The 27,794-nt window shown below is 38.0% G+C and overlaps 5 protein-coding genes across 9 annotated transcripts in view; 1 reads left to right on the top strand and 4 right to left on the bottom strand.

The window, feature by feature from the left end:
* Positions 1–43: 43 nt before the first annotated feature.
* On the bottom strand, positions 44–1,125 carry LOC108042763 (tetratricopeptide repeat protein 36 homolog). Of its 2 annotated transcripts, XM_017121202.2 has the most exons (3): positions 748–1,110; positions 463–638; positions 44–407 (listed from the first exon to the last, which is right to left on the bottom strand). In XM_017121202.2, the coding sequence occupies exons 1-3, from the start codon at positions 1,055–1,057 to the stop codon at positions 336–338; spliced, it is 558 nt and encodes a 185-aa protein (XP_016976691.1). In that variant the 5' UTR covers positions 1,058–1,110; the 3' UTR covers positions 44–335. The 2 variants fall into 2 exon arrangements, with proteins under 2 accessions (XP_016976691.1, XP_016976692.1); XM_017121203.2 differs by lacking the exon at positions 44–407 and having other exon boundaries at positions 636–679; positions 748–1,125.
* Positions 1,126–1,130: 5 nt separating this feature from the next.
* On the bottom strand, positions 1,131–2,739 carry LOC123037410 (collectin-11-like). Its single transcript, XM_044457834.1, has 2 exons — positions 1,246–2,739; positions 1,131–1,181 (listed from the first exon to the last, which is right to left on the bottom strand). The coding sequence occupies exon 1, from the start codon at positions 2,467–2,469 to the stop codon at positions 1,639–1,641; it is 831 nt and encodes a 276-aa protein (XP_044313769.1). The 5' UTR covers positions 2,470–2,739; the 3' UTR covers positions 1,131–1,181; positions 1,246–1,638.
* A 1,442-nt stretch (positions 2,740–4,181) lies between these two features.
* LOC108042760 (transcription factor SPT20 homolog) lies at positions 4,182–6,721 on the bottom strand. Its single transcript, XM_017121198.1, has 3 exons — positions 6,642–6,721; positions 6,357–6,572; positions 4,182–6,294 (listed from the first exon to the last, which is right to left on the bottom strand). The coding sequence occupies exons 1-3, from the start codon at positions 6,719–6,721 to the stop codon at positions 4,182–4,184; spliced, it is 2,409 nt and encodes an 802-aa protein (XP_016976687.1).
* A 1,663-nt stretch (positions 6,722–8,384) lies between these two features.
* LOC108052984 (uncharacterized protein C16orf52 homolog A) lies at positions 8,385–9,449 on the top strand. Of its 2 annotated transcripts, XR_001769675.1 has the most exons (3): positions 8,385–8,538; positions 8,603–9,062; positions 9,116–9,449. XR_001769675.1 is itself a non-coding variant. In XM_017135547.1 (2 exons), the coding sequence occupies exons 1-2, from the start codon at positions 8,433–8,435 to the stop codon at positions 9,001–9,003; spliced, it is 507 nt and encodes a 168-aa protein (XP_016991036.1). In that variant the 5' UTR covers positions 8,385–8,432; the 3' UTR covers positions 9,004–9,449. The 2 variants fall into 2 exon arrangements, 1 of the variants encoding a protein (XP_016991036.1); XM_017135547.1 differs by having other exon boundaries at positions 8,603–9,449.
* A 1,431-nt stretch (positions 9,450–10,880) lies between these two features.
* The window catches only part of LOC108052913 (adenylate cyclase type 2), a 54,648-nt gene continuing 37,734 nt past the window's right edge, over positions 10,881–27,794 (bottom strand). The window contains exons 6-21 of one of the 3 annotated variants that reach the window (XM_044457763.1): positions 27,128–27,322; positions 26,358–26,585; positions 25,705–25,832; positions 23,002–23,160; positions 20,128–20,891; positions 18,447–18,545; positions 17,263–17,381; positions 16,498–16,724; positions 16,226–16,433; positions 15,018–15,331; positions 14,316–14,478; positions 14,038–14,250; positions 13,598–13,702; positions 13,448–13,462; positions 12,776–13,018; positions 10,881–12,016 (exon numbers count right to left, since the gene is read on the bottom strand). In XM_044457763.1, coding sequence (XP_044313698.1) covers positions 11,885–12,016; positions 12,776–13,018; positions 13,448–13,462; positions 13,598–13,702; positions 14,038–14,250; positions 14,316–14,478; positions 15,018–15,331; positions 16,226–16,433; positions 16,498–16,724; positions 17,263–17,381; positions 18,447–18,545; positions 20,128–20,891; positions 23,002–23,160; positions 25,705–25,832; positions 26,358–26,585; positions 27,128–27,322 — 3,312 coding nt within the window. In that variant the 3' untranslated portion in view covers positions 10,881–11,884. Of the gene's footprint in view, positions 12,017–12,775; positions 13,019–13,447; positions 13,463–13,597; positions 13,703–14,037; positions 14,251–14,315; positions 14,479–15,017; positions 15,332–16,225; positions 16,434–16,493; positions 16,725–17,262; positions 17,382–18,446; positions 18,546–20,127; positions 20,892–23,001; positions 23,161–25,704; positions 25,833–26,357; positions 26,586–27,127; positions 27,323–27,794 lie in introns of those variants that run through there. The other 2 variants (XM_044457764.1, XM_044457765.1) reach the window with 2 other exon arrangements.

Genomic DNA, 27,794 nt, shown 5'->3' with positions numbered 1-27,794 from the left:
CTTTCTTCATTTTCCCAGGCAAACATATTGTTGTAGGCTACAATTTTAGGTCAATTAATAAAATGGTCGATTTTATTAGTGAAAATGTAATGGCTGATACTTCGGATACTATTGATTTATATAATATATAACTATAATAATTTTTTTAAGATTTGTCTATATGTCAGACATTAACACAGCAAATTAAAAAAATTCGCCATTTTGTAGTTAGACGGTAAACTGGTTTATTTTATTTAATTTACTCACACGGTGGACTTTTCTAACTACCAGTTTTCGAGCAAAACAAAGTGCCTTATTATATACATATATTTTTTTAAACATTTATTTATCGCATTCTACTTGAGTTGATCGAAGGCCTGGCGAAGCATTTGATTGCAGAGTGCCGCAAAGGGATTAATTTCTACCAGCTGGAAAGAGTGTTGGATTAGCCTGGGCTTTTTCGGTAATAATTAAGTGGACTACCTGTTCCCTGGCGAATTTGCTGCCCAACTGGGCTGCTGCCTCGAAATCTGCACGCGCCGCCTCCAAATTATCCAGTTTGCGGTATAGCACTCCTCGCTGACAGTGGGCGTGGCACTTGGTCCGGATCTGCTGATCATTGGCCAACTCCACGGCTCTGTTCAAGTCATCCAGGGCCTCTATAAGCACAGCTATCTGTTAGGAACGGCATTCTCCAGAACTTATATTTTAAGTAAACTATATATTCATATCAATCAAATACCACAATTAATAAATATCATTACTAACCCACATCGCGTTTTGCCAGACGTAGGGTTTGAGCACGATTATTCAGCACAGATGCTCTGTAAGCCCGATCTAGTGCTTGTCGGAATAAATCTAGGGCTTCTTTCAGTTCCCCCTTTTCAGATAATTCAATGGCTTTGAGCTCCAACTCCCTGGAAGCTCTGGTGCCTTCGTTATCCGGCTCCACATCCTTCAGAGAATCTTCAGAGGGGACGGAATCCTGCGAGTGGATGCTGCTGAGCTCGAGGGGATTGAAGATGGAATCTAGCACTTGCTGGTCGTGAGGACTTAACTTCAGATTTGCCAGCGGCATGATCAGATGTTTACTTCTTTACTAGTTCGAACAAACTGAACTCGGAATCCATGTAGTTTAAATTCAAAACAGTGAGGAGAGAACGATATGCAAATTATGTCGCCCAACCTGTTTAGACGAAACACTTAAAAACAAGCAAGATCGCTTCATTCTGGTGCACCGACTTCAAGATACCTAATATACATTACCTTGATAAAGATATTGTTGTTCATTTGAACAGATGTAAAATCGGCTAAGGAAATAAATAAATACATTTTATTGGAATTCATTTTGATCTAATTTTCCTTGTATTCACTTGTTTTGTTTTCAATAAGAAACGATTAAGTATTTAGATGTTGTCCCCAGAGGGTCTAATCACGATGCTTATTCTTTTCTTTAAAAAAATATGAGCAATTTTGAGTATTTTTAAATTTGTGCGAAATCGAAATAAAATTCAATTATCTGAAAGTCGTTCTCTGGAGTTTTCGAATTTTCTTTTTTAAAGTGGATAGAAAAAGCTATAAGTTGAGAAGGGGCAAGACCAAAAAGTAATAAAGCAATACAAATAATTAAAGTAAAACTAAGATTAATACAGCATTTTATTAATTATTATCGTAATACTGACAAATAAAAAAAAATTGTTTGTTGCAGTTGTTATCGTTCATTTGGCCACTAGAAATCTCAACGCAGTCTTCGCCGTTATTATTGTTAGGTTCTCCATCGGACCAATCCAAAAATGGTGCTTTCTTGCCGGAGGCCACTGATACAAACTCGTTCTCCTTTTCCCGATCGTTAATGCCCACCCAAAATGTGAAAGAAACCAAAAGATGAATAGCTATTTTCCTTTTAAGATTTTCCACTTCTTCTTTGTTTTGGAAGTCCGCCAAGTGGCCGCCCAAACTACGGCAATGAGCTTCAGCATCAATCCATGTTTTTATAGTTAAAACGATTTCCCACTTTTTCGCTCCGATCGGCCTTACATCTGTCCTAGGATTTGTTTGGTGCACAATTTGTGTATCCTGTATGGGTGGTTGTTGACCATCGCCCTTGAGTTTTTGTTGTAGTTGTGTTTCAATATTGGTTAACTTAGAGTTAATGTCTTGCTGTCTGTCCTTTGTGTTCTCTTTGATGCTGTTTAACATGGCTCTTGTTTCTTTCAGCATTTCGTCCATCATTGATTTGGTTTCTTGTTGCTTTCTGTCCCACACCTCCTGAGATTCTTTTTGAACGACTGCCATAGTTGTAAACTGGTTCCGGAGATCAGCTAGGTCATCAATTATAGGATTAAGCGCGGCTAGGCAAAAGGCCCCGCACTGAGTCGGAGCGTCTGTAAGGACACAAACTGAAGACGGATGTCCTTGGGATCCTACCAGGACCAAACCATTGCAAACCATTGCTGCGGACAACAAAAAGAACTCAGCTAGCTTCGGCATTTTCAAAATATTTTCAACGTTTCAAGTCGAGAGCTTATATTGTACTAATTCTGCACTAGCTTGCCGACCGAAAAAGAGCCCTATGGTGATCCCGATAAGAAATTAGCAAATATTCTGAAACATATTTTGTTCCCTGTTTTCGTTAAATAAGGGGTATATGTATGTTAAATGAACCATCTGGATATTAAAAAGAAAATATATACAGTACCGTACTTATCATTTGCAAAACTTCCGAAGACAATTTAAAGGCCAAGATTTTACTGAAAAACCTTACACTTGGCACTAACTTGATATTACCAATTTTAATATCTTGATATAAAGCTAAAATAGGTGCAAAAGGAAAGGCATAAATTTGTTAATTGCCAGGATACATTATTGTCGGGACAGTATGTAATGGGGTTCAGCTCGTTCATATCTTTTGTGCCTTGTACTTCCGTGCTTTTAATTTGCCACAAAATATTAGGAATTCTCTGTTTCCCGGATTAACTTATCAAAATTCCCAGTTGATGAAATATTTTGCATTTGTTGTGGCCGTGGTATTTCCTGGGAGAGATAAGCATTTCAAGCCGAAAATTGTATCAGCAAAACTTTCATTCTTTCAAGAATTTTTATTTATTCAAGCCGAAGTTTATATACCCTTGCAGTTATTACAAATCGACTACATTTCGATTTCTATGCCTATATTACTATAACAATGAAGCTACATATGTCGATTTTGCGCTGCATTTTGCTTTGTATGGCAGCTATATGATATTGTTGTCCGATTTTAATTTAATTAAAACAGTAATTCCATAATACCTAAGTTATACCAAATCTATATGGTCGGAGATGTCTCCTTCAATGCGTTACTGAAATTATAATACCCTCTGCAAGGGTATAAAAAGCCAAAGAAAAATATGCAACCCCACTTTTGAAATGTATTTTGCTCCAATCTTAGTCATGACGCCTTCCAAAAATAATGACTCTTAGATGACGCATTACGAGCTAAGCCGCGCATACGGAGATATACATATACATATACATATATACTCTTGTATTTTTAGTTTATATGAATTGGGAGTATTCAAAAGTCTCACAAAAATAAGAAAAAACAAGAAAGGAAAGCTAACTTCGGGCGGAGCCGAAGTTGAAATACCCTTGCAGAATATTCTGCAAATTATATTCTCCAAAATTATTCATATGATGCATTCTTAATACTCATAAAAAATCCCAACTTCCTAACTTTAAAAACACCAAAGTTATGGCATTTCCAATCGTTCAGTTATATGGCAGCTATAAGATATACTCGGCCGTTCCGACTTATATACTGCGTACAAAGGAAAGAAGGATGTGTGCAAAGTTTCAATTCGATATCTTTAAAACTGAGAGACTAGTTTGCGTAGAAACAGACAGACGGACATGGCTATATAAACTCAGGAGGTGATCCTGATCAAAAATATATATACTTTATAGGGTCGGAGATGTCTCCTTCACCGCGTTGCACACTTTTGACCAAAATTATAATACCCTCTGCAAGGGTATAAAAATAGCTTTTTATTGATTTTAATTTATTAAACAGTATGTAATTTGTTTATTAAAAACTTAATCACTTTAATGTGCGATTTTATTTCAGATAACTCCCTTATTGTAAAACTAAATGTATATACCCTTAAAGCATTTCCAGCAAAATCACATGTAAGCAGTTAACAATTAAAAGTAAGTTTTCAGTGTAATTATCTCTCAGCACGCATATTCATGAAGTTAGCGACGTAATTAGTCATGATGGAAGTGATTCCTATCTGTTCGTTTCTGGAACTGGGCTCATGAGTTTGGGCTGTGGGTGGTACGATTTGTGGGTTCTCCTGGAATCGCATGACCTCTGCAGCTGGTGGCAAGGGGCCCCTCGTTGGGGCAGCATATGGATCTGACCTCTGGTCGACGGTTGGACGACGATGCCTCACTTTCCTGGCCGTGGAACTGGCCTCAGTTGAGATCCTGCTGTTGGACTGGCAATATGGAGGCGGCGGCGGCAGGATTAGTCTTCTCTGCATATCAATCGCTGCATTGTGAGTCTCTGCTGGACTAAAGTTCTGCTGATCGTGATAGGCTTGTAAACGCTGTTGATATACCATCGATTCTTGATAGCCAAGTGGATATACATAAGGTGGGGGGTCGTACAAAATCGAGTGTTGCTGCATATATGGTTGCTCTTGGTTTGGCTGGGATTCCTGGCCGTGCAGTTGATGCATAAAATGCGGCTGCTGTTGCTGAGATTGCTGTTGCACCAGCAATTGTTGCTGCTGCAATTGCAATTGCTGCTGCTGGTGCTGCTGCTGTTGCTGCTGCCAGGACCATGCTAAAGCCTTCTCATCCTGCTGTCGTTGCTGATCGGTAATTCGCAGCTCCAGAGTTGTGAGGTCGGATCTCAGGTTTCGTTGCAGCTGCTCCTTGTCCACCCTCAGTTTGTCCTCCAGCTTCTTGATGTGCTCCATTTTCAGCAGAAACAAACGCTTCTCCTCCGCATGTTTGCGTTCGCAATTAAGTCGCTCATCCAGGAGCTTCTTCAAGGACTTACCCATCAGACGCAGTTGCTCCTCCTCCCGGCTCTTGATGCGCTGATACATGGCCCTCATTTGCTGCAACTTGTCCTCGGCCTCGTGCTGATGTTGCTGGTAGATAATTTCCTGTTGCTGCTGGTTTTGTGCCTGATTGAGTTGCTGGTACAGATATTGCTGCTGAATATGCAATTGCTGCTTGTGGAATGACTGATCGATGAAGTTTTCACTATTTTGGGGGTTCCACTGATGACTTAGGTCATTGGCTATAGAAGTCTCAGCGAATTGATGTTGCCTGAGGTTTTGATTCACTAGATCGATGGCGTTGTTATTGCAGCTGATGGATTGGCAAACTTCCTCGTTGCACAAATTCGGCTGGACAATGTGATGCATTAGCTGCTGACGAAGTGCAGAATTTGTTGTTTGTTCGGAATCTCCAGGGGATCCCGATATTGCAGGAGTAAAATCATTGACTGGCACTTCAATAACTTGCTCTGGGGCTGGAATTTCGTGGCAACTGATTGCTTGCGTTTGCTGTAATGGAGGTTCTAAAACTGATGGTTGTTCAACCTGTGGGTCAGGAATAGCTAGTTCTTGAGTATATTCCCCCTGATCCTCCTCCCTGATACATTCTGTGGCATCTACATTATTCACCTTACAATAGCCGACTTGAATTTCCGGCTCCCATTTGGTTTTCCTTTGCTCCAAGAGCCCCATCTTGAAGTCCTGGTCTACTCGATCCGGATTGTGCCATCGCAAATAGGGATAGTGCTGGAGTTTTGTGCTGCTGGATCTTATCACACTTTGTCGCTGACTCTGAAGGATTTGTCGGTTCATTTTTTCCAAGTCATTGTTATCATCGACCTCCTTTTTCACCAGATCGTACAACATAATGCTGATTTCTTCATCGTCGGGAAGTTGGTGCTTCACTTTACTTTCTGCCCTCAAATCAGGCATGTTCATGGGTAACTCCTTTGCACTTTCAAGTCCCTCGGTCGGCTCCTCAATAAACTCTTCCTGTTTAACCTCCGCAAGACAATCGTTAGTTTCGTCTTCGGAATCCTTGGAGATCGGCTGGTTATCCTCTTGGCCTTTCTTCATTTGCTTGGCCACGAATCGAGGGCGACCCGATCCCACGGGGAACTTCAACATCCGCAGGTGATAGTCCCGATTCTTGGCGTATCTACTACGGATCCTCGTCCGCTGCTGAAGTTCACTGCGAGCGAGTTCTTTGGGAATAAAGAGCAGTTCGTTGGAATACACACTGGCTCTGCGCTTCTTCGTTTCGGCTCTGAAAATGAGAAATTTCAAAATCAATCCCATGAAAAATTAAACATTTTAGATTACACTTACATGGACAGAGAGTGTCTTTCTTCTAGAACAAGAGGTCTAGTTGTGTCTTCCCTTGTCGGACTACTTGTATCTGTTTGATTTTCCTCTAGGTCCTTGGGATCTGCGCTATCTGGATTTTCCTCTTCTTTGTTGGTATCTTTATGTTTATTCGGACTCCCAGGATTCAACTCTACCACGCATTCAATTACAGGTGTTACGAGTAAACTTTCCAGATTTCTTTATGAAGTAAGGTGTAAGGTGGTGAAAACACGAAATTAAAACATTAGTTTTGTTATTCAACCTTACCCGTCGATGGCTTCCTGGTGCTCACTCATGGGCTGAGGGCCAGAGAACAGAAATTCGGATTCTGATTCGGACACGACCATGTCGTGCCAAGAACTGCCAGCAGGCAGCTTTCCGCTTCCTAATTATAAACGAAATGTGTATACAAAAGCCTAGTTATTGTTAGCCTGTGGTATCGAATGCCAGGTTCAGATTGCGCGGTGTTGGCTTCACTTGGCTTTGGACAAAAATGCAGTACTGCAAATAGGAAAATAAGAAGAAAATTAGAAAAAAATACAAGGAAAAATTTAAAAAAAATGCATTAAAACGCATAGTAATTTAATATTAATATTTTAATGCCTATAACAAATAATATTCAAAACTGTAATTTCCTACCATCGAAGCTTTAGATTTCTAAATCAATTATCGAAACTTTTGTCCAAAATGTATCTTAATTTGTAATATACCAGAATAAGGTTATTAAAGTGGATCCTTTTTTGATTATCGTAACTTTCCCTTTAACAATATAATTAAATAAAATCCATAATGAACACTATTTCTTTCTCTGCAAGCTTACTCGCCTATTGTATGTGACTGTCCAATCCAATCCAAAATCACAACCTAGCATAATTTAGATACATTTGTAAACAGAAATCGAACTAATCAACAAAAACAAATCTCCATTGGCTGACAGCCCTTTTCCACAGGATTTCGCGGTGGTTTCGATTTCGTGTTTAGGTTCCTCGACGTCGCGACGGTAATTCAATGCCGGCGGAAAGCGCGCAAGTGTTGAGTTGCACATCCGAAAAGTGAATGAATGCAAATGAATTTGCTAATAATAATACGAGAATTACATGGCCGGCAGGACGATAAGAGCGCCAGCCCACTAGGTCCTAGCCGGCAATTATGGGGCATTGAAGGGGTTCCTCCAATAGATAGCGCTGAAACCGAACCTACCACCCCTTGTAGTGCTGACCGGCCACATAACCTGGGTCAACCTGGTCGGACTAAGTACACTAAGGACACGTCAGCTGCGGTCATGTGACGTGGCCACATACAATTCCCTCACCTATAATTGGAATTGTAACTTTATTTTTATACGCCAGACTGCCTCAAATGCCACTGCATATCGCTCAGATATAGTTGTAGCCAAGGGCGTTGTATGATATGCAGTCTTAATTGCTTTTATAATTGCAATTCAGTTTAAGCATTATGGTTCTTTACCGGTTTGCCAAGCTTGCTGAAGGAATAAAAAGCAAACATTTTACACATGAGTCAGTTTATCATCTTCAAGATTTTAATTTTTTCTACTATTAAAGTCGGCACCGGAAAAGTCTGATATTTACAGATTTTGATTTTAAGGATTAAGATTAAAATTAGTATTCATTGGGAAACCAAATTAGAATTTAAACTATTTTTTTAAAATGCATCTTTAACAGAGGTCTGCAAATATAGAATTACATGCTTTTGATTTCTCTAAGTTTGCTTAATCGTAATTTAGAATATACAACTAGGATGTTGATTTATCTGTCTTTTCGTGATATTTTTCAACATCTAAAATCTGTAATAATAAATAAATGGCTAATGACAGTTAAACATATAAAAAATGTGTTAAAATGATGAAATGGCATTTTTGAATTTCGAATTCAAATGTTGGCGCGCAGTTTGGTTCTTTTGAACCGATAAGCCAAAAAACTGGTTCAGTCGATAAAAGAAGCAAGAGTTATCGGCGTTTGGTATTATTTAGTGTATTGCTGGCAGCGAAAGAAGTACAAAACATAAATAAACGAATAATAACAAAAACTCCGGACTAAAATGGATAAACTGACTACAATTAGTGCAACGCTTTTCATGGCGGCCGATGTTTTTGCGATTGTAAGTCTGGCTCTGCCGGATTGGATCATCACGGAGTCGGGAACAGGTAAAGTGCGGAAAACACGGAAGTACCTACTGCAAGATGTATCTCAAACCTTTGATATTTCCAGGTGACATTCGACTGGGGCTCATGTGGACCTGCATGACGCTATATAATCGGCCCCAGGTGTGCTACACCCCCGATCTGCAACCGGAATGGCTGATCGCCCTGATCTGCGTATTCGTGGGCTGCATCTGCGTAACCACCACCGTGATCCTGCTGGCCTCATCCTCCTGCAACCGGAATGTGATTCCCTACGCCCGCTGGGTGGGGTTCACCGCGATGGTGCTGTTTTGCATGGCGGCCGTCGTCTTCCCGCTGGGATTCCACGTCGAGGAGATCGGCGGACAGGCCTACCAGCTGCCCAACACCTTCAAGATCGGCATATCCTACATCATGTTCGTCCTAGCCCTGTGGATCACCGTGGTCTCCGAGCTTTTTGCTGGCAAGGTCTGCCTGCCGCACTTCTAGAGACGCGACCACGGCATCGCTAGATTCCTGATTTTCTTTGCAGTTTGCTCTGTGATTTGTTATACCTTTTGTTTCTCCCTGATTTTTCTCGCTCTCAGTCCGTAGAGTCGAGTCCCAACTCCATATCTTAGTTAGTGTAAGTCTAGTAACAGATGTGTCTCGTAACTGAGCTGGAAACTAAAAATATGTGCTATATTTGAATCCATAAAGTTTTTTTTTCTCATCATGCTTATAAGTAAAAAGTACCTCTCGAATTAACTTCTGGATGTTTTAAATGTAAAGTTCTTTAAAGTCTTAACGGGATGAAAATCCTTATAAAATATTTTTATAAGAATATGCTTTTAGAATTTCAGCTCAAAATTAGAGAATCTGTGCATAAATGAATCTCTTAACTTTAGTTAGTACAAATTTTGTTATAAAAATATACACATTATCTTCCAACCGAAGACACATGTTTTTTGTCCCGAGCAGTTAAGCTTATGCTCACCAGATATCTTTTGTATGTTTAAGTTTGATAAAAAAAAGCGACTGTAATTTGCAATATAATTTTAATTTAACACATTTGTATTATAATACGATATTTATATAGAAATATTAAAAGTCCATGTGTAAATGCTAACTGAACTTGCACGACGATTATACCAAAAATTTGTGATTGTAAACGCGATGTTCTGTGCCAGGGTAGTATTCCAACAGAAGAACTAAATCCACATAGGTCTTTGGGCCTTTTATTTAGCAAAGTTGGGTAAGGTTGTATAACTCAGACACTTTTGGTTTACAAACTGAAAAAAAAAGAAAAGTCCGAGCGAGGAACTTCAAATCTTGAGACACTGTCGGTTGGAAGGCCGCGACGGCAACTGAAAGTCAAGGCAGACTCGACTTGGGACCTCGACGGAGTATCGGGGTCTGCGCATGCGTTGTGTTTGTGTACTTATAGCCATCCGAGATCCGAAAATGCTGACCAAGCTCCTCGGCGAACCGATTCTAACAAAGGCTGCCACTTACTAGGCGAAGTGGTTGGAGAACACTGCTGACCCCAGCAGCATTCAAGATCGGCCTGGCACGTTATCGTTTCTGCATTGCTTACAAAATTTTGTTTGTAAACTGAGAGCCCCGCCCGAAGCACTTCACGAGTTCCTTTTCACCAGACGACCATATAAACAAACTTCTTCCAATTTTTAAGCGCGACGGCTACATGATATCCAATTAACAACTAAGGAACTTGCTTAGATCGAATTGGCTGCAATTCAAAAGCATGATATAATTTCTTCAAGCATTTCATTCAACGCAGTTTTAAATTCCTGTTCATTTTTTATTATATAATGTCAAGGAAGTAACTTGTAAAATTCTAAATAAACCTCAAAAAACCAATAGAAAATTCAAAACCTTGTCTGACTGCTAATATAAATATTTCGGTTTTAATTATACATAAATGAGAGGAAAAAAGTTTACTTTGGATAAATACAAAATAAATTGCTTCTTTTCATAAACTAGCAACAGTAAGTTGTACAACTTGAAACTGGGTAATTCGGAGATAATCATACGCAAAATAATTATTGAATAATCTTAACGCAGAATGGTACAAAATAAATTAATATCAAAGATTGTCTTGAATACTAAGAAAATATTTAATATTAATTTATTTTTCTAAGCGCGGGCATCTTATATATCTTTATTCTCCATTGGGGATTGATCTTATCTTTTGCAAATGCCAGGAGTTATTTATAGATAAGAGTTTAATAATATTTCGTTCAGGAAAGGTTAGAAATACTTACAGACATAAATATCATGTTTCAGAGATCTTTTACCGTTATATATAATTCGTTTTGAAGTCGTTTATTTCGGAGAACCATTCATATCTATTAAAAAACAAACACTTTTCTTGAATACATCATAATATTTTATTGTTTTCCTTTAATTATCATTTAATAAAAATCAATGAAATTGATTATTAAATATTGTTCAATGAATCTACTTTAAGAGTTACTGCAGCGTGTTCAGAGAGTGCTTATAGACATTTTATTTAATTATTGTATTCCAGCATAGATATTTCAAAATCGGTTTTCAAATCTTGAGAGTTCGATTGGAATCCGTTGGGGTTACAATTTGCACATCGAAGCAGGTCAGTTTTGATCGGAGGTATTGTGTATTTTGTTGGGATATTTTAGGTACACAAGATGCGGTTCTTGAGCTTATAATTGTCTTAGAAGGTAGTTCGCTTTGGTGGCCTTTATCTTATATAGTTATATACATAAATATATCAAAATATGATGTAGTTAAAAGTTTAGTAACAGTAAAAACATTTGAGTAAAAAAATATATAGAGTTTAATTGATTCTTTTTACAGAATTTAACTAGTGTCGTTCGAAAAAATAGCATAGTTTAAACATATTCATTTTTATAGTGCTCGAAATGGAGAGGAAAGCGACAGAAACATATCTTGAGAGCCTCAGATAAGAATTTAACAGAGCAGTTAGTAAATAGATAGATAGATATGTTTTTTGGCTATATTTGTTTGTGGGTTAACTTTTGGGCTAGGGTGGGCTAATTTGCATTTCTTTGTCTATCATAATTGTAATTCGAATCGTATATAATTATTCGCTGTTTAAGTGATGGCTACGCATAAGATTAGCTAACAAATTGTACGAAATAGTCAATAACATTTAAATTCTACTAGCTAACTAATAAACAAATTGCTTGCTAACAAATACTTAACATGTGCGTGTGATGAGCAACGTACTTTAAATGCTTGCAAATTCATTACAACTAAAATGAAAAGCTCAAAAAATAAATAAGAAGATGCTTTGAAGTGACTTTTGGCCTACGCTACGTGTACATGATCATAAATATCCATTAAATAGTATCAACAGCAACTGGGTGATTTACAATTTCCCATCGAAAGGTGTCTTTACAAAGTAGGTGACTAGATTTCCCTTGCCCTTCACATAGGTGAGGCCTCGGCACTCGCACTCATAGCCCGCGGCCATCAATATCTTTGCGGTGTTTTCCGTTGTCTGCGGGGAGAAATAATGGGTAAGGTTTATTTTTGGGTTAATCTTTTGGAATCCTTTCCTAACACTTTTTAATGTATTTATTTATTTATTTTTTTTTTACTAAATTTTATTGTATCTTAACTTTATAATACATCCAGTTATTATGTCAAATGACTTTAACTTTAATAATGGCGGAATAAGCGAAAGCGGATTAAGTGGTGTGTTAAAATCTGATCAAACTAAATATAACATGTAGCCAATACCTATGTACCTTCTGCCAATGATTATTTCTACCTTAACTTATTTTGTTTACTAAAATCTCTCTTTATACATGTGAATTTAAATACGGTTAGATTTGTTTAATAAAATAAGTCTTAGTAAAATCAAGACCTTTTTACTCATCTTCTAGATTCTAGTTATATTAAAAAAGAAACGCCATTAAATTTCTGTAACATCGCACATGTACTGTATTTTAATTCATATCTTGTTGAACATTTTCTGAATTTAACAGAAGATATTTGGAAATTTGTAAAGTTAGCTATAGGTATATTTTCAAGGGGAATTTCTAAATTCCAACAGTTATTTGAGCTTAGAGTGTAGTTACCAGGACAAATCATGAGTTAGTTTATGTACTTTATGCAATTAAACCCTTACATTACATTAACACTTCACTGGTGAGCGTAACGCGATATAACAATTAAAATAAACGCAAATGTGTCTGAAACAGTGTTAAATAAAGATTCCTAAGCCCCTAGGTAAACTCCCAGTTGCAACACTCACCTGAAGCCGTCCCATCACGCCGCAGGAGTCCATGCGTGAGGCCACATTCACTGTATTACTCCAGATATCATATTGCGGCTTCTGGGCACCAATCACGCCGGCAATCACCGGACCGTGATTGAGTCCTATGCGGAGACGGAATCGCTGGAAGGACTCCCGATTAATCGAATCCAATATGGACATCAAAGCAATCGCAAACTCGACCAATATGACCACGTTGTGCTCCTCCGTTCGCTTCTCGTCCTTTATGGGGAAAACAGAAAGGAGAACTGCGTTAGTCCCGATTCGATTTAGTCCTCATTGCCCTCTTCCCAGAATCCCAGCTCATCCCAATCCCTGCCCCCAAGTCCACCCTCATTTGGCGACCCTTTTTTTATTGGTCTCTCTTTGGCCTTTGTTAAGCCAATGTGATTTGATTTCCTCTTTGTTTGGTAGTTGTAAAAATTTAATTAAAGTGCTAAGCAGCGATTAAAAGGCATTTGAACAGTAAATAACACTCGGGCGATTGGGATTTATTGGGGGAAATGGGGAAAAAGGTTGGAATTTAAACTGAATTCCGGCATTTTTGTAAGGTTGAATTGGAAACATTTAATTTGAAGCTGATGGTGTCTGATAATGTAAGCCAATCACAGAGAATATGACAACTTTAAGCAGACAAATTTAAAGACTTACCGCAAAGCTACGTGACTAGATTGGGCAATCAAGTCAGGATTTGACAATGTTGTTATTTACAGGATTAGTGAAAGCATTGGAAATACATAAATTAGACGAGATAGACATTATAGAAGAGGCCTCCAGATAATAAAACAAACCGCCACTTACCGTAGCGCCGTCCTCTTTTCCAGGCCTCAGACCCGAAGCACACATATAAGTGCTGGCGATGGTTTTAATCTTCTCGATTCCACTGAACTTGGGTTTCAACAGTAACTGAAAAGTAAGTAGCATTTTTAAATAAACAAAATAATCAAATTAATAAGGGGATAATTGGCCTACTTCTAGCTAGGCAACTTAATTTACCTACTAACTAAAATCGAAATATACTAAAACAATATCTGATGATGATAATTATCAAGGAAATATTGAACGTATTTAATATTTAATGAATGTACCAAAACATTAAGTATGTATTATATAGAACTTTTTTCTAAAGAAAATACTCGTTTACTATAAACAAATATTTTAATTTGTCGAAATGGGGAAATAGTTTCAAATAATGAAGTTGTTAATACTATTAAATGATTTCGTTAAAGACAGCCGCATACCTTGTCGAAATCACAAATGATTTCGTTCAACAGGCGCAGGCACTCCAGACCCTGTTTGTTGACATCCGTCTCGTCATAGAACTCCTTGTAGTTGGGAATGGAGGCGAACATCACGGCCACGCAGGAGTAGCTTTCGTGGTAGAGCTCCGTGGAGCGTTCCAGGTGCAGGAAATGGGTGGCCACGTGGGCCGGCAGAATGTTCTCCAGCAGAATCTGAAAATAAAGCGCATTTCCACTTAGCATCGAACCGCTTTTATCCATTTAAGAATTATTCATGCCTTGTTGATGCCTCGCATTGTTTCGACCTCCTCCTGTTCGACCTTCAGCTTGGCCTTCCACAGGAAATCGGTGCGGGCCACATATTCGCCCTGGCGATCCAGAGTGTGCAGCACCAGAATTATCACCAGGAGCAACAGGAACCCCTTGATCTCGAGGGGTAATCTGAGGATGAAAATCAATACCATTAAAATTGATTAAAACTCGTAAAAGTTCAAGAAAACTTTTTGTCTATCAATTTCATCAGTAAAATTTATTTATTTTTTTTTTAATGTTTTAGTAGTTGAACTGGGATATATTTATATAAAAAACTTAACTAATATTACAAATATTTTAATAAGGAATATTATTAATACAAGTCTTTATATAACCTTTTATTTGTAAATTTATTCATTTAAAATTATGACTTGTAAATTTATAGTTATTAAACTGAGAAATATTTTTTTGAAAAAAAATCTTTAGTGGCAAAGTACTTTTCTATGGTTTAAGATTAAAATTTACGTTTAAAATTTATACTTTAATATACGATTAATTAAAATAAATATAGAATTAATAGAATCAAGAACAGTTGGGTTGTGCCTTCTAAGACAAAAAAGTTAAAAACAATTTAAAAGCTGATTTGAACTGAAGGAAACGTTAAATAAGGGTTTTTTTTTAATATTTAAGAATTTGATGTAAACCTAAATAAATGGTTCCCAACTTACCCATATTCGATGTTTGTCAGGTTATACTGCACAAAGAGATCGCTGTACCCGAGTACTGTGACCTGGGCAATCACAGCTACCAGCATGGCAATCAACTTGAGGATAAAACCAGATCGCAGAAAGGCCGAAATTGCCGCCAGACTGATGGCGCAGCAATATAGAAATACGGGGGCAATGGGTATGGCATGTGCGATTTCCAACATCTGGATGTCCTCCTGGGTGAAGTTCAGAAACTCGTTCGAAGAGTTGCTGGCCAAGATGGTGGAATTAGGTGATGACTCACTGTTTACCCCGTCAGGTATTGTGAAGTTGATCTAGCAAAGGAATTTGAAGCTGTATTAAGTAGGATGATCAAAATGGCGAGTCAAAGAAGACACGCTGTAGTCGAGATCTCCGACAATTAAATACAAATTTTAACAAATTTCAAAACAAGTATACCCCTAACAGATGGTGCCTCTTGCAGTTAAATTGGGACGGCAAACAAAAGGAAAAGAATATCCATCTGGGAATACTTAAACCTTTAACTGATTGCGCTGACGTTATTAACAATTTTAAACTTTATTTCTTAATAACTTTTGTAATAATTGTTGGTTTTTGAATGTTTTTAGTTTACATGATATGGCTTATATTAAAAAATATAGCCCACAAACATTTTTATACCAGTTCTCTACAAAATTTCACTGTTTGTAGGCTCTGCTTATGCATCATTAGAATCTTGAAGAATCATCAAAAAGCTCTAGCTCTTATAGTTCCCGAGATCTTGACATATATACAGGCGGTCAGACAGAAGGACAACGACTTTGCTATTGATTCTATTTTATGAATATATGAAAGAAAGTATGGGAAGTATGTTGTAGAGTCGGAAGAAATTCCTTCTAACCTTCTATGCTTAAAGAAATACAACCGGGAACAATTAATTTCTTTCAACATTTCGTATGTGTAATTGATTTAGTAATGTTTAATAATAACTATACTAACAATTATACACTCTACTTGACAAGTATTTTCAAAAATTAAATCTTTGTTGTTTGCCTGTCACTGGAGTATTTTATTTAAGTAAATAGAGTTAAGTTTTAATATCCAGTTATTTCTGTTTTAGGTACGTATAAATAAGAATAATCATCTATTATTGTTAACAACTGGGCTTAGTTTCTAGTACCCAAATGACTTGTTTGAAAATAAGCCAAGAGAGCTTTATTTGAACTTACCACGCTGAAAACGGCACAGGACGAGATGAGGATGTTGACGATGACGAACATGGCCAGTCGCAAGTAGCGACTACTGGCCACCACCTGGCCAGGACCGTTTCGCTCCGTCGCCGAGGCATGGACATCCGGCACGGACATGTTGCTCAGGTAGAGGAACAGGGCCAGGGACACAAAGCTGGCCAGAAGGGATCCAAGGAGGGCCAGGTTCCTGATTTTTCGTAAAGGCCAAAGGTAAGACAATGGGCTCGTTAATGCGAGTTGATCTCACCTACAATTCGATTACAATCAACTGGACGACGGCCAGCGAGCAGAAGAGGACGAAGGCGCATATCAGGTCGAACCGGAAGTGCGTATCCGGCTGGGCGCGGTACATTCCCTCCCGGGGCGTATTGCGGTACCACATGGTGAACGGCTTCAGCTCCGTGGGCGGTCCGAAGAAATTAAAATTGAAACATTTACGCTCCGGCGGCAGTAAATTTGATTCAATCATGGCGATGCTCTGCGGCCAGAAAAGGGCGAGAAACCGAAAAGGACACATAATAATAGAGTTGGGAGCTGAAGCTTTAATTCAGTTACAGTACACTGTGTATATGCAAAATTCACAAGAACTTTTATTTATTTAAAAGAGAAATATGCATACTATAAGTTTCAAATGTAATTCTTCGTTAAATATAAAATATGATACATATTAAAGCTTCCCAAATTCATGACAAAATAAGAAAGCAAAATAGACATAGCTATTAACGCTATTTAAAACCCAACAAAATGTATAAGTAAAGATGTAAAAAAATGTTGTTTTTCTCTACAAAAATAAAAATAATTAATAATATACAACTGCCATTTAATTTGGATATGTATAAGCTACTTCCCATATAATAGATATACTCTGTAATAAGCTTATGACCCAATCAATCTAAGAAAATAGTCCACTTTGCCTTATCCAATTTTCTGATATTTTCTAGTCAGTTAAATTTGATTTTTCACAATCTATACTGGGGTGAAATAAGCCCAATCCCCTCGAATTTAGGCCAACTCACCGCCAGTCCGATGTTCTTCACCAGCTTGGATTCGGCAATATTGGCAAAGGGTCGATCTGCCCCCCAGCACTCCACATATTTGGTCATCTTCGATGAGGGACGATTGCGAGTGACATGTCCTGAAAGGGTTCAACATAAAATTAAAGTTTAGAGCAATAACAATGTGGCAAAAAGTTGCATGCTTAAAAAAATATTTACCATAAATGGCACTTTAATAATAAATGTAACATCTGTAACCTAATCTTGATCAATAATTAATGAGTTAAAGCCTATTTGTAACCGCAAATTGTGTGATATCTTATCTTATTTTCAAATGAAAATAAATGAAATAATAAAATTACTACCTAATCAGAATAATAATCAAAATAAATGAATAAATAAATTGTTTACCACCTAATCAGTTATTGAACAGTGTTTGAAATTGATTATTATTATTACGAGCATGACTAGTAATACAATCTGGTAATAAGTTGAATAAATATATGTACTAAGAATTCCCACGGTGTAACGCTTAAATTAAACATCTTACAAAGTCACATTTCGAAGTAGTTTAAGTACCATACTACATTGTGATAGTTTTTTATGAACAAAGCAGATATTTTAAATGTCCCAAGAATTTAACGACAACTTTTCGGTCCAGTAAGATGCCATTAATAATGGAAAATCTCTCCCAAATCGCTTGGCTTAATACACCTCAAAAACTGCGAAGTTTTTACAGTTGAGCTATTGGGGGGAGCAGCCAGACAAGCTCATTAAAAGTCACCCATTCGCATTAAAAATGCCATCAAAGTGACTTTGCCACATGCCACATGCCGCACGCCGTACTCGATGTCCTTGGCAAATTAAAACTCATAAACCAACACAAAACCTCATGGCTTCACGTGCAGTGCCCGAATCCCCAAACCCCGACCGAAAAGTATGCCACTAAAAATATACCCAGCTGCCAGTCAAAGGACCTTAATTGCCCCGGTTCTGGTCCACGGTCCACGGTCCACGGTCCACATCCATGGCTAAAGTTTTCACAAAGGCCAATCCGCAAACAAATGCAAGCCTGCGATAAATTTACGATGCAAAAGTTGCCCTGCCAGCGATAAAATTATGCATAACCTGAGCTCATTTGTGAAAGTGATTTTCAACTGTTGCGTTTTACGAGGGGAGGGGAGGGAAGGGGGCATTCAACTTACCCGCATGACTGCGGAAACTTTCTCCACTGTGGATGGACAGCTTGCGTCCCTCGATGAAGGCTCCGGAGGAGCGGCGTCTGTCGGCGAAGGACATCAGACCTGGTCGGAAAGGGCGGAAAGGAGGCATGAGGAGGGTCACATAAATAAAGAGCTATCGCCGGCAACACCGAAGTGTTAATGCCCATTACAGCCTGTGTTTGATGGCATGTGGCTGAACGCTTACAGCCGAACTACTATTTAAAAAAACAATGGCAATTATTAAAAGCAACAAGCATTAAATTTATTTGTTAATTTTTAAGCAAAACTTGAATTTAAGGGGGTTTTAAATAAAATTGTAAAATATTGAACTCACAAATATTACATATTAAAAGGTACTTTTAAACTAATGATCTTTCAACAAGATGGTTTTAGAATTTTAAAAATTCTTTTTAATGTTCCTTTTATTCTATTATTGTTTGTTCCTTACAAATTTGAGAAATATAATAATACTTTAATAATTTTGTATTTAGGTTAGAGCTATTGCGGGCAACTCCGAAGTTTTAATGCCCATTAAAGGTTGTGACTGTGGCGTTTACAGCCAAATTTATATTAAAAAGGATTTAAAAGGTTGGCAATTATTGGCAAGCAAGAAACTGAATAAGATTTATTCATTTATTATTTAAAAATAAAAATTTTATTTGGAAAATGTTCTTAAATAAAATTCAATATTTTTATCTTAAAACAAGAGAGAACGCTATAGTCGGGTGCCCCGACTATCAGATACCCGTTACTCAGGTAAAGGGAGTGCGAGGGAGATGGAGATAGAAACTTTGATCACGCATAACTTTTTAACGAATGGTCCGATTTGGAAAATTTCTTCTACATTTCGATAGGTATTGATAAACACAATAAAACTGCATTTTTATTTTTCGAAATATTTAAATTTTTAAAATCGTATATAAGCGATTGTGGGCGTTAAAGGGGGCGTGGCACCGTTTTGAAACAAACTTGCGCTGCGTAGGAACTCCTAGAATCTGCATGCAAAATGCCAATCTTCTAGCTTTTATAGTTTCCGAGATCTCAGCGTTCATACGGACAGACAGACAGACGGACAGACAGACGGACAGACGGACAGACGGACAGACGGACATGGCTATATCGACTCGGCTAGTGACCCTGATCAAGAATATATATACTTTATAGGGTCGGAAACGCTTCCTTCTAGCTGTTACATACTTTTGCACGAATACAATATACCCTTTTACTCTACGAGTAACGGGTATAAAAATGCAATATTAAAATGTATTAAAAGAAGTCTTAGACCTTTGCTCTTTTACCTAACAAATAGTTTTAGAATTTTAACAATTTAAATTATATTTGCAATCTTAAAATTTCGTTAAACTTTCAGCAGAAAGTGTACTTTTAAGGTTGTGATTGATGGCAAATAGATAAAAGTTTACTTAAATAAAAAAATTTAATTATTGGGAGCTTAGAGTATGATACTCAATACGAGTTGTTCGTTTTTTACTTTTAAAAGTATTTGTGATACAGGGGTTGTTGAAATTAAAACCGTCTCGATAAAACTAAAAAAAAGGATTAAGAGGATTTTAAGGTTTAGTACTCTTGCATTGCTTTTGGATTAGTATTTTAAAAATTATATTGTAAACCAATCAATAGAGTGAGTACCCAGTACAGTTCTCACCTTGAACGGACAACTTCCGGCGCGATCGCTCGGGGGCCTCGGACACCGTGAGGCTGTTGGCTCCGGAGGAAGCTGCTCCGGCGGGGGCGGCTGCAGTGGGCGTGAAACTCGCAGGATTCGAAGATGGAGCTGGGGTTCCGCTGTTGGAGATGCCGCTCTCCGATCCGCTCATGCTGAGCAGATCCTCGGCGGGCAGGGAAAGGGCCGTGGACTTAGCCGCAGACTCGGAGGCGGCGGAGTCGCCACTGCCGCGATGTCCACCATTGGCTTTCACCTCCTGGCCGTCCTTGCCCTCCTGATCCTTGACCATCAGGGGCTCCGTGACTGCGGTGGCCTCGTCGGCCTCGTCCTCCTCCTCGGACAACTCCTTGATGGACATGGAGGCGGCGGAGGCGAGGGGAGCGTGCAGAGGAGGCTCCTGGCTGTTCGTCGAAGTGGGTGACATCTTCTCGTCCACAACTGGAGGAGGTGGATCCACAGTGACCGGGAGTAGACTCTCAGTCACATCAGCTGCCTCATGGGAGTGATCCACCTCCTTGATCTCCTTCGTCTCCTTCGAGTCTTCCGTGGGACTGGGATCGTTGTGCTCGATGCACTCCACCACTCGCGGAACGCTGTACGTGTAGGCCGGTTTCGGTGGCACTATGAGATACGTTTCTATCTTGTGATCCGCCAGATAGGCATCTCGATTTCCACCCTCTCCCTGCTCCACCTCGAATTTCTCACCCAGGAAGTCCATCGTTTGTTTGGTGATGTGGACGCGCCTGCAGGAGAAACGCACAAATGAGAAATGATGATGAATGCTTGTGGGACGACATCCATGTCGTATGAGCAATCTACCTTTATGCGCAATTCATAGGTTTTCACCTTCACACAAATACACAGAAATAATAGATCTAGGATATTTAGGTTTGTTAAAACATCTTGGACTGTTCAAACATTTTTGTAAATTAAAAACAGTTTTTATTTTTAAATGGAAAATTATATTAAAAGGGATTTTTATATAATATATAATATACTAGATGTAGAGGTAAAGTTATTTATACAAACGAAAATGTTATTAATCAATGTCAGGTAACAAATAAAGTGCTTACGGTTTTTTCCCTTAGTGTACACACACAGGTTTATGCAAAATAATTTAGGCTGCCGCTGTCTATGTCTATTTATCTGGATCCTACGTAATTTTGTTTATACTTTTACTCAGGAAGCGGAATTCGTGCGTGAAGTCGGAATTGAGGCGTCTGAGTGTTTTCCGGCTCATTGACTGTAGCATTTCAATTCAATTCAAAATAATTGAAGTCTGCGTATGTGACCGCAGGTAAGATAAAAGAAAACATTTCAACATGTTCAGCTACCATTCATCTGAGAGACTTGTGTGCGACTTAAGTACGCGAAATGAATAAACCAAAAGAAAATTATTTGTTTGTGAAAGTATAAAAAGTTAAACTGTTGAGAAGGGCAGGAGAGTTTTAGACTTTGGTATTTGCAAAGTAAACATACGGAATTTCTCGGTATAAAGCTGAACAGAAGAGCTGAATTTAATTATACAAAAAAGGTTGCATACAAAAATGTTATACATAGATGTAAATCTGGTTTAAAAGGGAGCTGCTATTCTTAGAAAATTTTGTTTGTATCTTTGAATTTACTGTTCATTATAACTGGATTATAATTGGATTTCTTTTGTGCTTCTCTCTTTTTACAAATTAATAACTCAGCATTAATATGAAATGGTTCATAATGCTAGCAGCTTCTATCACAACAATACAACTTCCCATTTCAAAAACTTCAACTTGTGTGCAACACAAAAATTTAATTAAAACCAAACCTTCACAGTAGGGTATAATTAATTTTAGCATATGAAGGAATTCTTGAATTGGGAAATTCTTCTTATACTTTGGCTCCCCTTTCGCATTGCAGCTCTTCGTAACCTTTGCAGTCGGATTTTATGCAGACTTGAACCGAAGCCCGTTTAATTGGGACTACACCGAGGCTAATTTAAATTGCCATTACGACTGCTTGACTCGCTTTGTGATGCCACTGCCATTAGGGGCGCCTCCGCCAACCCGACTTTACCACCCGCGGGCTCCGCGTTTTGTTTACTTATTTTTGTTTGCCTCGCTCGTCATCGTTGTCATTCGTTCAAGCATAATGGCGAAACAAGGGATAACACTTGCATACACCTCAAAAAAATTCAATTTTTATTGCATTTTATAATAAAAATAAATTATTAAGACGTAACGTTATTGTTATAATACATAAATATTAATATCATTTATAATATATTATAGAAAATGGTAAAAGGTAATTTAACAGCATATAAAAACCTTTAAAATTAATAAATATTTCAAAATGGTTATTGATTCCGGTATTACGACCAGATAATAATACAATTTTGTGAGGCAAATGTATTTTACTTAAACCATCGAAGTCTTAAAGGCTTGTATACATGAAATATAAATATTTGGTAATACGTTAGAAATTGTATTTGTAATATTGTAGCTGTTGATATCCGTCTTAGTGTTATAAACACTATGGCGTTCCAAATATGTAGGGAAAGTTGAGGTACCTTCACTCATCAGACTCTACTTAATTTATATTAAAAGGCTTGTTTTAAAAAAAATCATTTAAGGGTCTGCGCATTGTCTTTTTAGTTTATCATTCATACGCACTGTTGCCCTTCATCAGATAATTCGTTCCAACTAATATAAAAACTGTATGATAGAATTGCGAAGCGCTTAAAACTTAAAGTAATATTTCTTGGGTTACCATAATAATCAATGGGTAAGGACCAATCTTATACACACATGTTACATTTTAGTTCATTTGATTGTACTGTTTTGGTTACATTTTTTTGCAGTGCATACACACACTTACCCGGCAACACCGCCGCTCTCCATGTGGTTGGCCAACGTTACATCGTCGCTCCAAACATCAAATTGCCACTTGCGGAGGCCAAGGACGCCGCAGAGAACGTTGCCAGTGTGGATGCCAATTCGCATGTCAACATTTATGCCGGTCGCCTCACGCACGTGTCTGCCGGAATAAACGAAGGACAAACAATGAAAGGAGCACAAAACAGCGCACACTCGCAGATGTATTATAAAGGATATATGAACACAACTACAGGCTAGTTGTTGCCGTCGTATTAACAATTTTATGGGCCATAAAACACAAGCAGAACAGGTCGACTCCAGCCTGATGTACGAGTATGATATGGGCGGGAATCGGCCAGCGAATAGGGACAAAGCCCTACTTAAAGATACACTAAAAACAATGATTGGCTTATTATGAAAATTGCCAGGAATTTTATGTAAAACTATGTTAAATTGAAATTTATTATGGTTTAGTGAAAATGTAATAAGGCAATATAGATAGTATATATTTTCTGTTATTATTGTTCAGAGAAAACTTGAATATTTTTCTAAAAAATATAAAATGTACTCTGTTAGCGAAATATGTCTTAATTTTTAATAACATATGGGAAAAAAAACAATCTAGTCCCATAAAAACTATAATAATTCTTTTCTAAGTGCTATTTTTTTTTAAACTGAAAGGTATATTCTCTTTTTTTAAGTGCATGACTAGTAGTGCCTTTAGGGAAACTCTAGTTCCTGGTTAGCCCCTCGCCACGGAAAGTGGCTAGAAGTGAAGGCCAGCCAACAACAAGTTCTTGAGTTATTAACGTTAACCAGTATTTTCTTGGCCTGAATGCCGCCGGGGTCAAATGAGCCGCATCGAAGGCCAAATCACTTGGGAGCCCTTCAGGTCTTTATTTGCTTTTGCCCTTCCTGGTCAATTGGATAGCAGGATATGGATATGGCCACAAAGGCAACAAGGAATCGGATTTTCGATCCGGACTTAGGGCTTGTGAATTTCTGAGTGCCAAAGTTTCCATGAAAACAAAAAGTTTCAAAATTCTGATTGAACTGTATAATTCATGTAAATATTTTCAAACTAAAAGAGATAAAATCAATTGACTTAGCGACAAAATCCATAGCATACTGTTTTGGGCGAGTAGCGAGCGGTATTAAAGTTGTGGTTTTTCGACAAAAGGCAATGCAATTCATAATTAAATGATGTTGCCTTTTCTACTGAAAACTTTTGCCATTCTCCCTGGCTGCTTGTTAGGCAGCCCGAAAGTCAACAGTCAACAGTCAACGAGTATCTTTTTGGCCATGATTGTGGCAGGAACAAAGCCATACTCTGGGGCAACTTGAGGGGCATTGGCCGGCGTAAAGATTAAAAGGCCACCGCTGCGAAAAGCAACGGAATAAAGGAAGGCCAGCGGACGAAAATAAACAATAGAAATAAGCACAGAGTCCAATAAAAAGCATGAAAAAATAAAGGAAAAGGAAAAGGCCAAAATGAGAGGCTCCTTGGTCCTAAGGCCACTTGTGCATAAATTCTCGCGTGTAATAAAATGGCCTTTGTGTCGATATTGTTTATTGTATTTTATGATGTTTCTGTTTGCCATTCTCGTTTTCTCATCTCGTTCGTGAGGTTCTATTGGATAATACGTTTTTAATGGGCTTCCATAAAACCGTGGGTTTGAGAGAGTGACTTTAGCAGGAGTATGGGAATGTATCTGGCGGCAATTAAAGCTTTAAACTCTATCACAGTTGCAAACAACAGGTTCAATGTGGTTTCACGCTCTCAATTGAAAGTCCATTTGGAGTAATACTTAAATTATATATATATTTTTATATTATTGTCCTGCGCGTTTGTTTTCGTTAATATTTAAATTCTGCCCCTCATTAAATAAGGAGGGTTAAATAAAAGCTTTTATAAAAAAATGCATTATAACAACTTAAGGTTATGCCAAATGCCAAGGTGATTTAAGGTAATGCTTTAATACTTTTATAGGGATACAAAATAATTTAGTAAAAACAAACCAAGCAGGGTAAACAACAAAATAAAATGCTATCAACCTAAATCTAAAGAATTAGAGGATACCACAAACCCAACCAAATAGAGAAAAACTTTGTAAATGGATTTTACAGTGAAAGATAATTATTTATCCTTGCGCAAATATTTAAAAAAAAATTTACCCAATTTAGAGTAGGAATTGCCATCTACAAAAATGTTGCTAACATAAATAATAAATAAACGTGCCTCTCAATAACACTATTTTTCCCCGAAGCGTGCATATCTATTATGACTTTTCTAACAATTTCTGACCACTCTCCCCTACGAAATCTTGAACACAATTTTATTTAATTTATTTAATTTTACATTTATTCAAGTGTTGATCATTTAAATACTTTCATGCATTGAACCTTAAACGAAGACCAAAACCAAAACCAACCAAGCAAAGGACGCTTTATGGCTCAGTTAACTGCGAGTGCACCAAAGATTTCCACGAAACCAACAATCACGGTGTCAAACGGCCTTGGCCAAAGGAGCTCGGACTGAAAGCCAAAGGCTGGCCAGGAGCGAAAGACAAACAAGACAGGTCCAATGCAAATGTTTGCATAACCAACAGGACTGGCCCAAACCCAGCCAGTCCATCGAATGTCCAGCGCCGTCCAATCCCATGCAAAAGGGCAAAAAGCGCCGGCCAACGCAGAGTACACTCACCTGATGGCATCGATCATCTGCAGGCCCATGTTGACACAATTGGTTGCATGTTGGGGCCGGGAAATGGGCAGACCGGACACGCAGTAATAACAGTCCCCGAGGATCTTGATGCGAAGACATTGGTTCTCCTGCGGGAATTCAGCAATTAATTACTATTTAGACTGGACACCGGACATACTGTTTATTATTTCAAAAGGCTTTTTATGTTCGTATTCAAGCAACCTTAATTAGGGCCACGTCAATAAGATGCGATGATATTCATTTAATAAAAAAGGAGGTTTAGTTCGACGAAGAAAATAGTACAGATATGCTTTATACAAAGCATGATTTGTTTGTAATCCTAGTTCATAACTAGCTATAATTAGTGACTCAATATTATTAACCAGTTTATAAAAAATGTGAAAAGGGCTTTTCTTTAGAATTTAAATTAAATGTGATATTTATAAGCATTGTAAATAATTTAAATTTTTAAGAAAACGTTAAGATAACATTTAATAGAAAAACGAATTTCATAAGATAAAAAGGTTTTGTTTTAAACTGCTTTGTCTATGCTCTGTCATTAAATCGCTTAAAACTGGTAAATGTATGGATAGTAAAAAGGGGTAGTTCCATTTTTAAGTAAGTGTATTTAATTATATTTACATTTACTTTACCTGAGCTATCTGATCAAATCGTCCAAACAGATCGTTGAGGGTCTTGACCAAATCGCTGGCCGTCAGAGAACTTGAAAGTGGAGTGAAGTTGACGATATCTGCAAACAGAATGGTGACATTCGTGTGACGCTGGACATGCAGCTCGTGGAATCTGGTGGCCGAGGTGGACGCCTGTCCTCCAGCTCTCTGACAGGCATCAGCCATCTTCAGCATGATGCTGCGCTTCACCTGGAAGGGGAAAACCACCATGGGGGCTATTATTAATAATGCCATCTCTAAAATCATTCTTTATCCGAACCTCTGGCATGGGACTACACTTAACAAATACATTTTGTTTCAGCGTAACATAATTCTTTTATAAGAATAGTCTTGTTGTTAAAGGTAATTCATTTTTGTAGTCCCCACAATACACCGCTTTTCAATACCCTTTTTTGTTTCTTTTTCACTTAAATGTGTGTATGTGCTCTTAAGAAATTGTCTATAGTATTTAAAAGTTTCATTTATTTTAAATGAATGAAATTTAAAAGTTTTTTTTTCTAAATTAAGTAATTTTTATTTAGTTATAAAATAAAATTATTTTTTTAATAGAATTTAATTTTCTGGCAGTGGAAACACCTACACAACCACGATTTGGTTTTCTATCACAGCCAAATACATTTTATCAAAGGCTTTTATTTGTACTGCTAGGGTAACCTAGCCAAATATTTGTAAATGGTATCTAGAGCGGTGTTCCCCCTTAAACAGTATTTGTTTTCGTTCAGTGTACCCACCTCGGCGGCGATGTAGGCGGGAATGACGCTGAGGAGCAGCTGCTCCTGCTGCTCCCGCTCGCACTCGAGCTTCACCCGCTGCTCGATTCCGGTGCGGGTGCCGTCCACTGTCCGGTTGTGGGCCGCATCCGACATGATGCGGTAGTAGAGCCCGGAAACGGAGGCACTGGCCAGCATCACGATCTCCCCGAAGAGCTAAGTGCGCCGGGACGGAGTACACAAATGGGAGCGGTTAGAGTACGTTCCATAAATAATGAATGTCTAACCCGGCATGGCAATTACCAGCCGGCGCACAGAGCGCATCGCTGTGTCCTTGCAACGCGGCGAAACAAAAAACAGAACGCGTTGCAACCTAATTAAGAAATCACGGAGCGGGGGCTGCGGATTGGCAGGAAATCCATTAGGAGCGTTAGGGGAATTGAAACGAGCTGGGAAACAAATTATTTCTCACCGAGCTATCGCAAAATAAATTAAATAATGGCGGAAAATTAAGTAAAGTGAAAAACTGCGTTTAATAGATGCATTTTGCTTGTCTATAAATGTTATTTTTCAACTTAAATAATCAGAGCTTTTCTTTGGCTTTGTTAAATCACAATCTAAGTTTTATGAATGAAAATATTTTTTTTAAATACATATCAGTGTCGCAAGCCAAACCAAACAATTTAAC

This window comes from Drosophila rhopaloa, unplaced genomic scaffold (assembly GCF_018152115.1).
Source record: "Drosophila rhopaloa isolate 14029-0021.01 unplaced genomic scaffold, ASM1815211v1 contig_163, whole genome shotgun sequence".
Taxonomy (NCBI): domain Eukaryota; kingdom Metazoa; phylum Arthropoda; class Insecta; order Diptera; family Drosophilidae; genus Drosophila; species Drosophila rhopaloa.
Note: the sequence above shows the minus strand (reverse complement) of the source record. Positions and strands in the feature narration are given on the sequence as shown.

Bases quoted from the DNA above. Each gene is read 5' to 3' on its own strand.
- LOC108042763 (XM_017121202.2), bottom strand. From the start codon at position 1,057: ATGCCGCTGGCAAATCTGAAGTTAAGTCCTCACGACCAGCAAGTGCTA. The intron at 639-747 runs GTTAGTAATGAT...CTGTGCTTATAG, and splicing joins TCTGGCAAAACGCGATGTGG to AGGCCCTGGATGACTTGAAC. The intron at 408-462 runs GTAGTCCACTTA...CACTCTTTCCAG, and splicing joins GCAAATTCGCCAGGGAACAG to CTGGTAGAAATTAATCCCTT.
- LOC108052984 (XM_017135547.1), top strand. From the start codon at position 8,433: ATGGATAAACTGACTACAATTAGTGCAACGCTTTTCATGGCGGCCGAT. The intron at 8,539-8,602 runs GTAAAGTGCGGA...TGATATTTCCAG, and splicing joins CATCACGGAGTCGGGAACAG to GTGACATTCGACTGGGGCTC.
- LOC108042760 (XM_017121198.1), bottom strand. From the start codon at position 6,721: ATGGTCGTGTCCGAATCAGAATCCGAATTTCTGTTCTCTGGCCCTCAG. The intron at 6,573-6,641 runs GTAAGGTTGAAT...TACTTCATAAAG, and splicing joins CACCAGGAAGCCATCGACGG to AAATCTGGAAAGTTTACTCG. The intron at 6,295-6,356 runs GTAAGTGTAATC...TCTCATTTTCAG, and splicing joins GAAAGACACTCTCTGTCCAT to AGCCGAAACGAAGAAGCGCA.
- LOC123037410 (XM_044457834.1), bottom strand. From the start codon at position 2,469: ATGCCGAAGCTAGCTGAGTTCTTTTTGTTGTCCGCAGCAATGGTTTGC.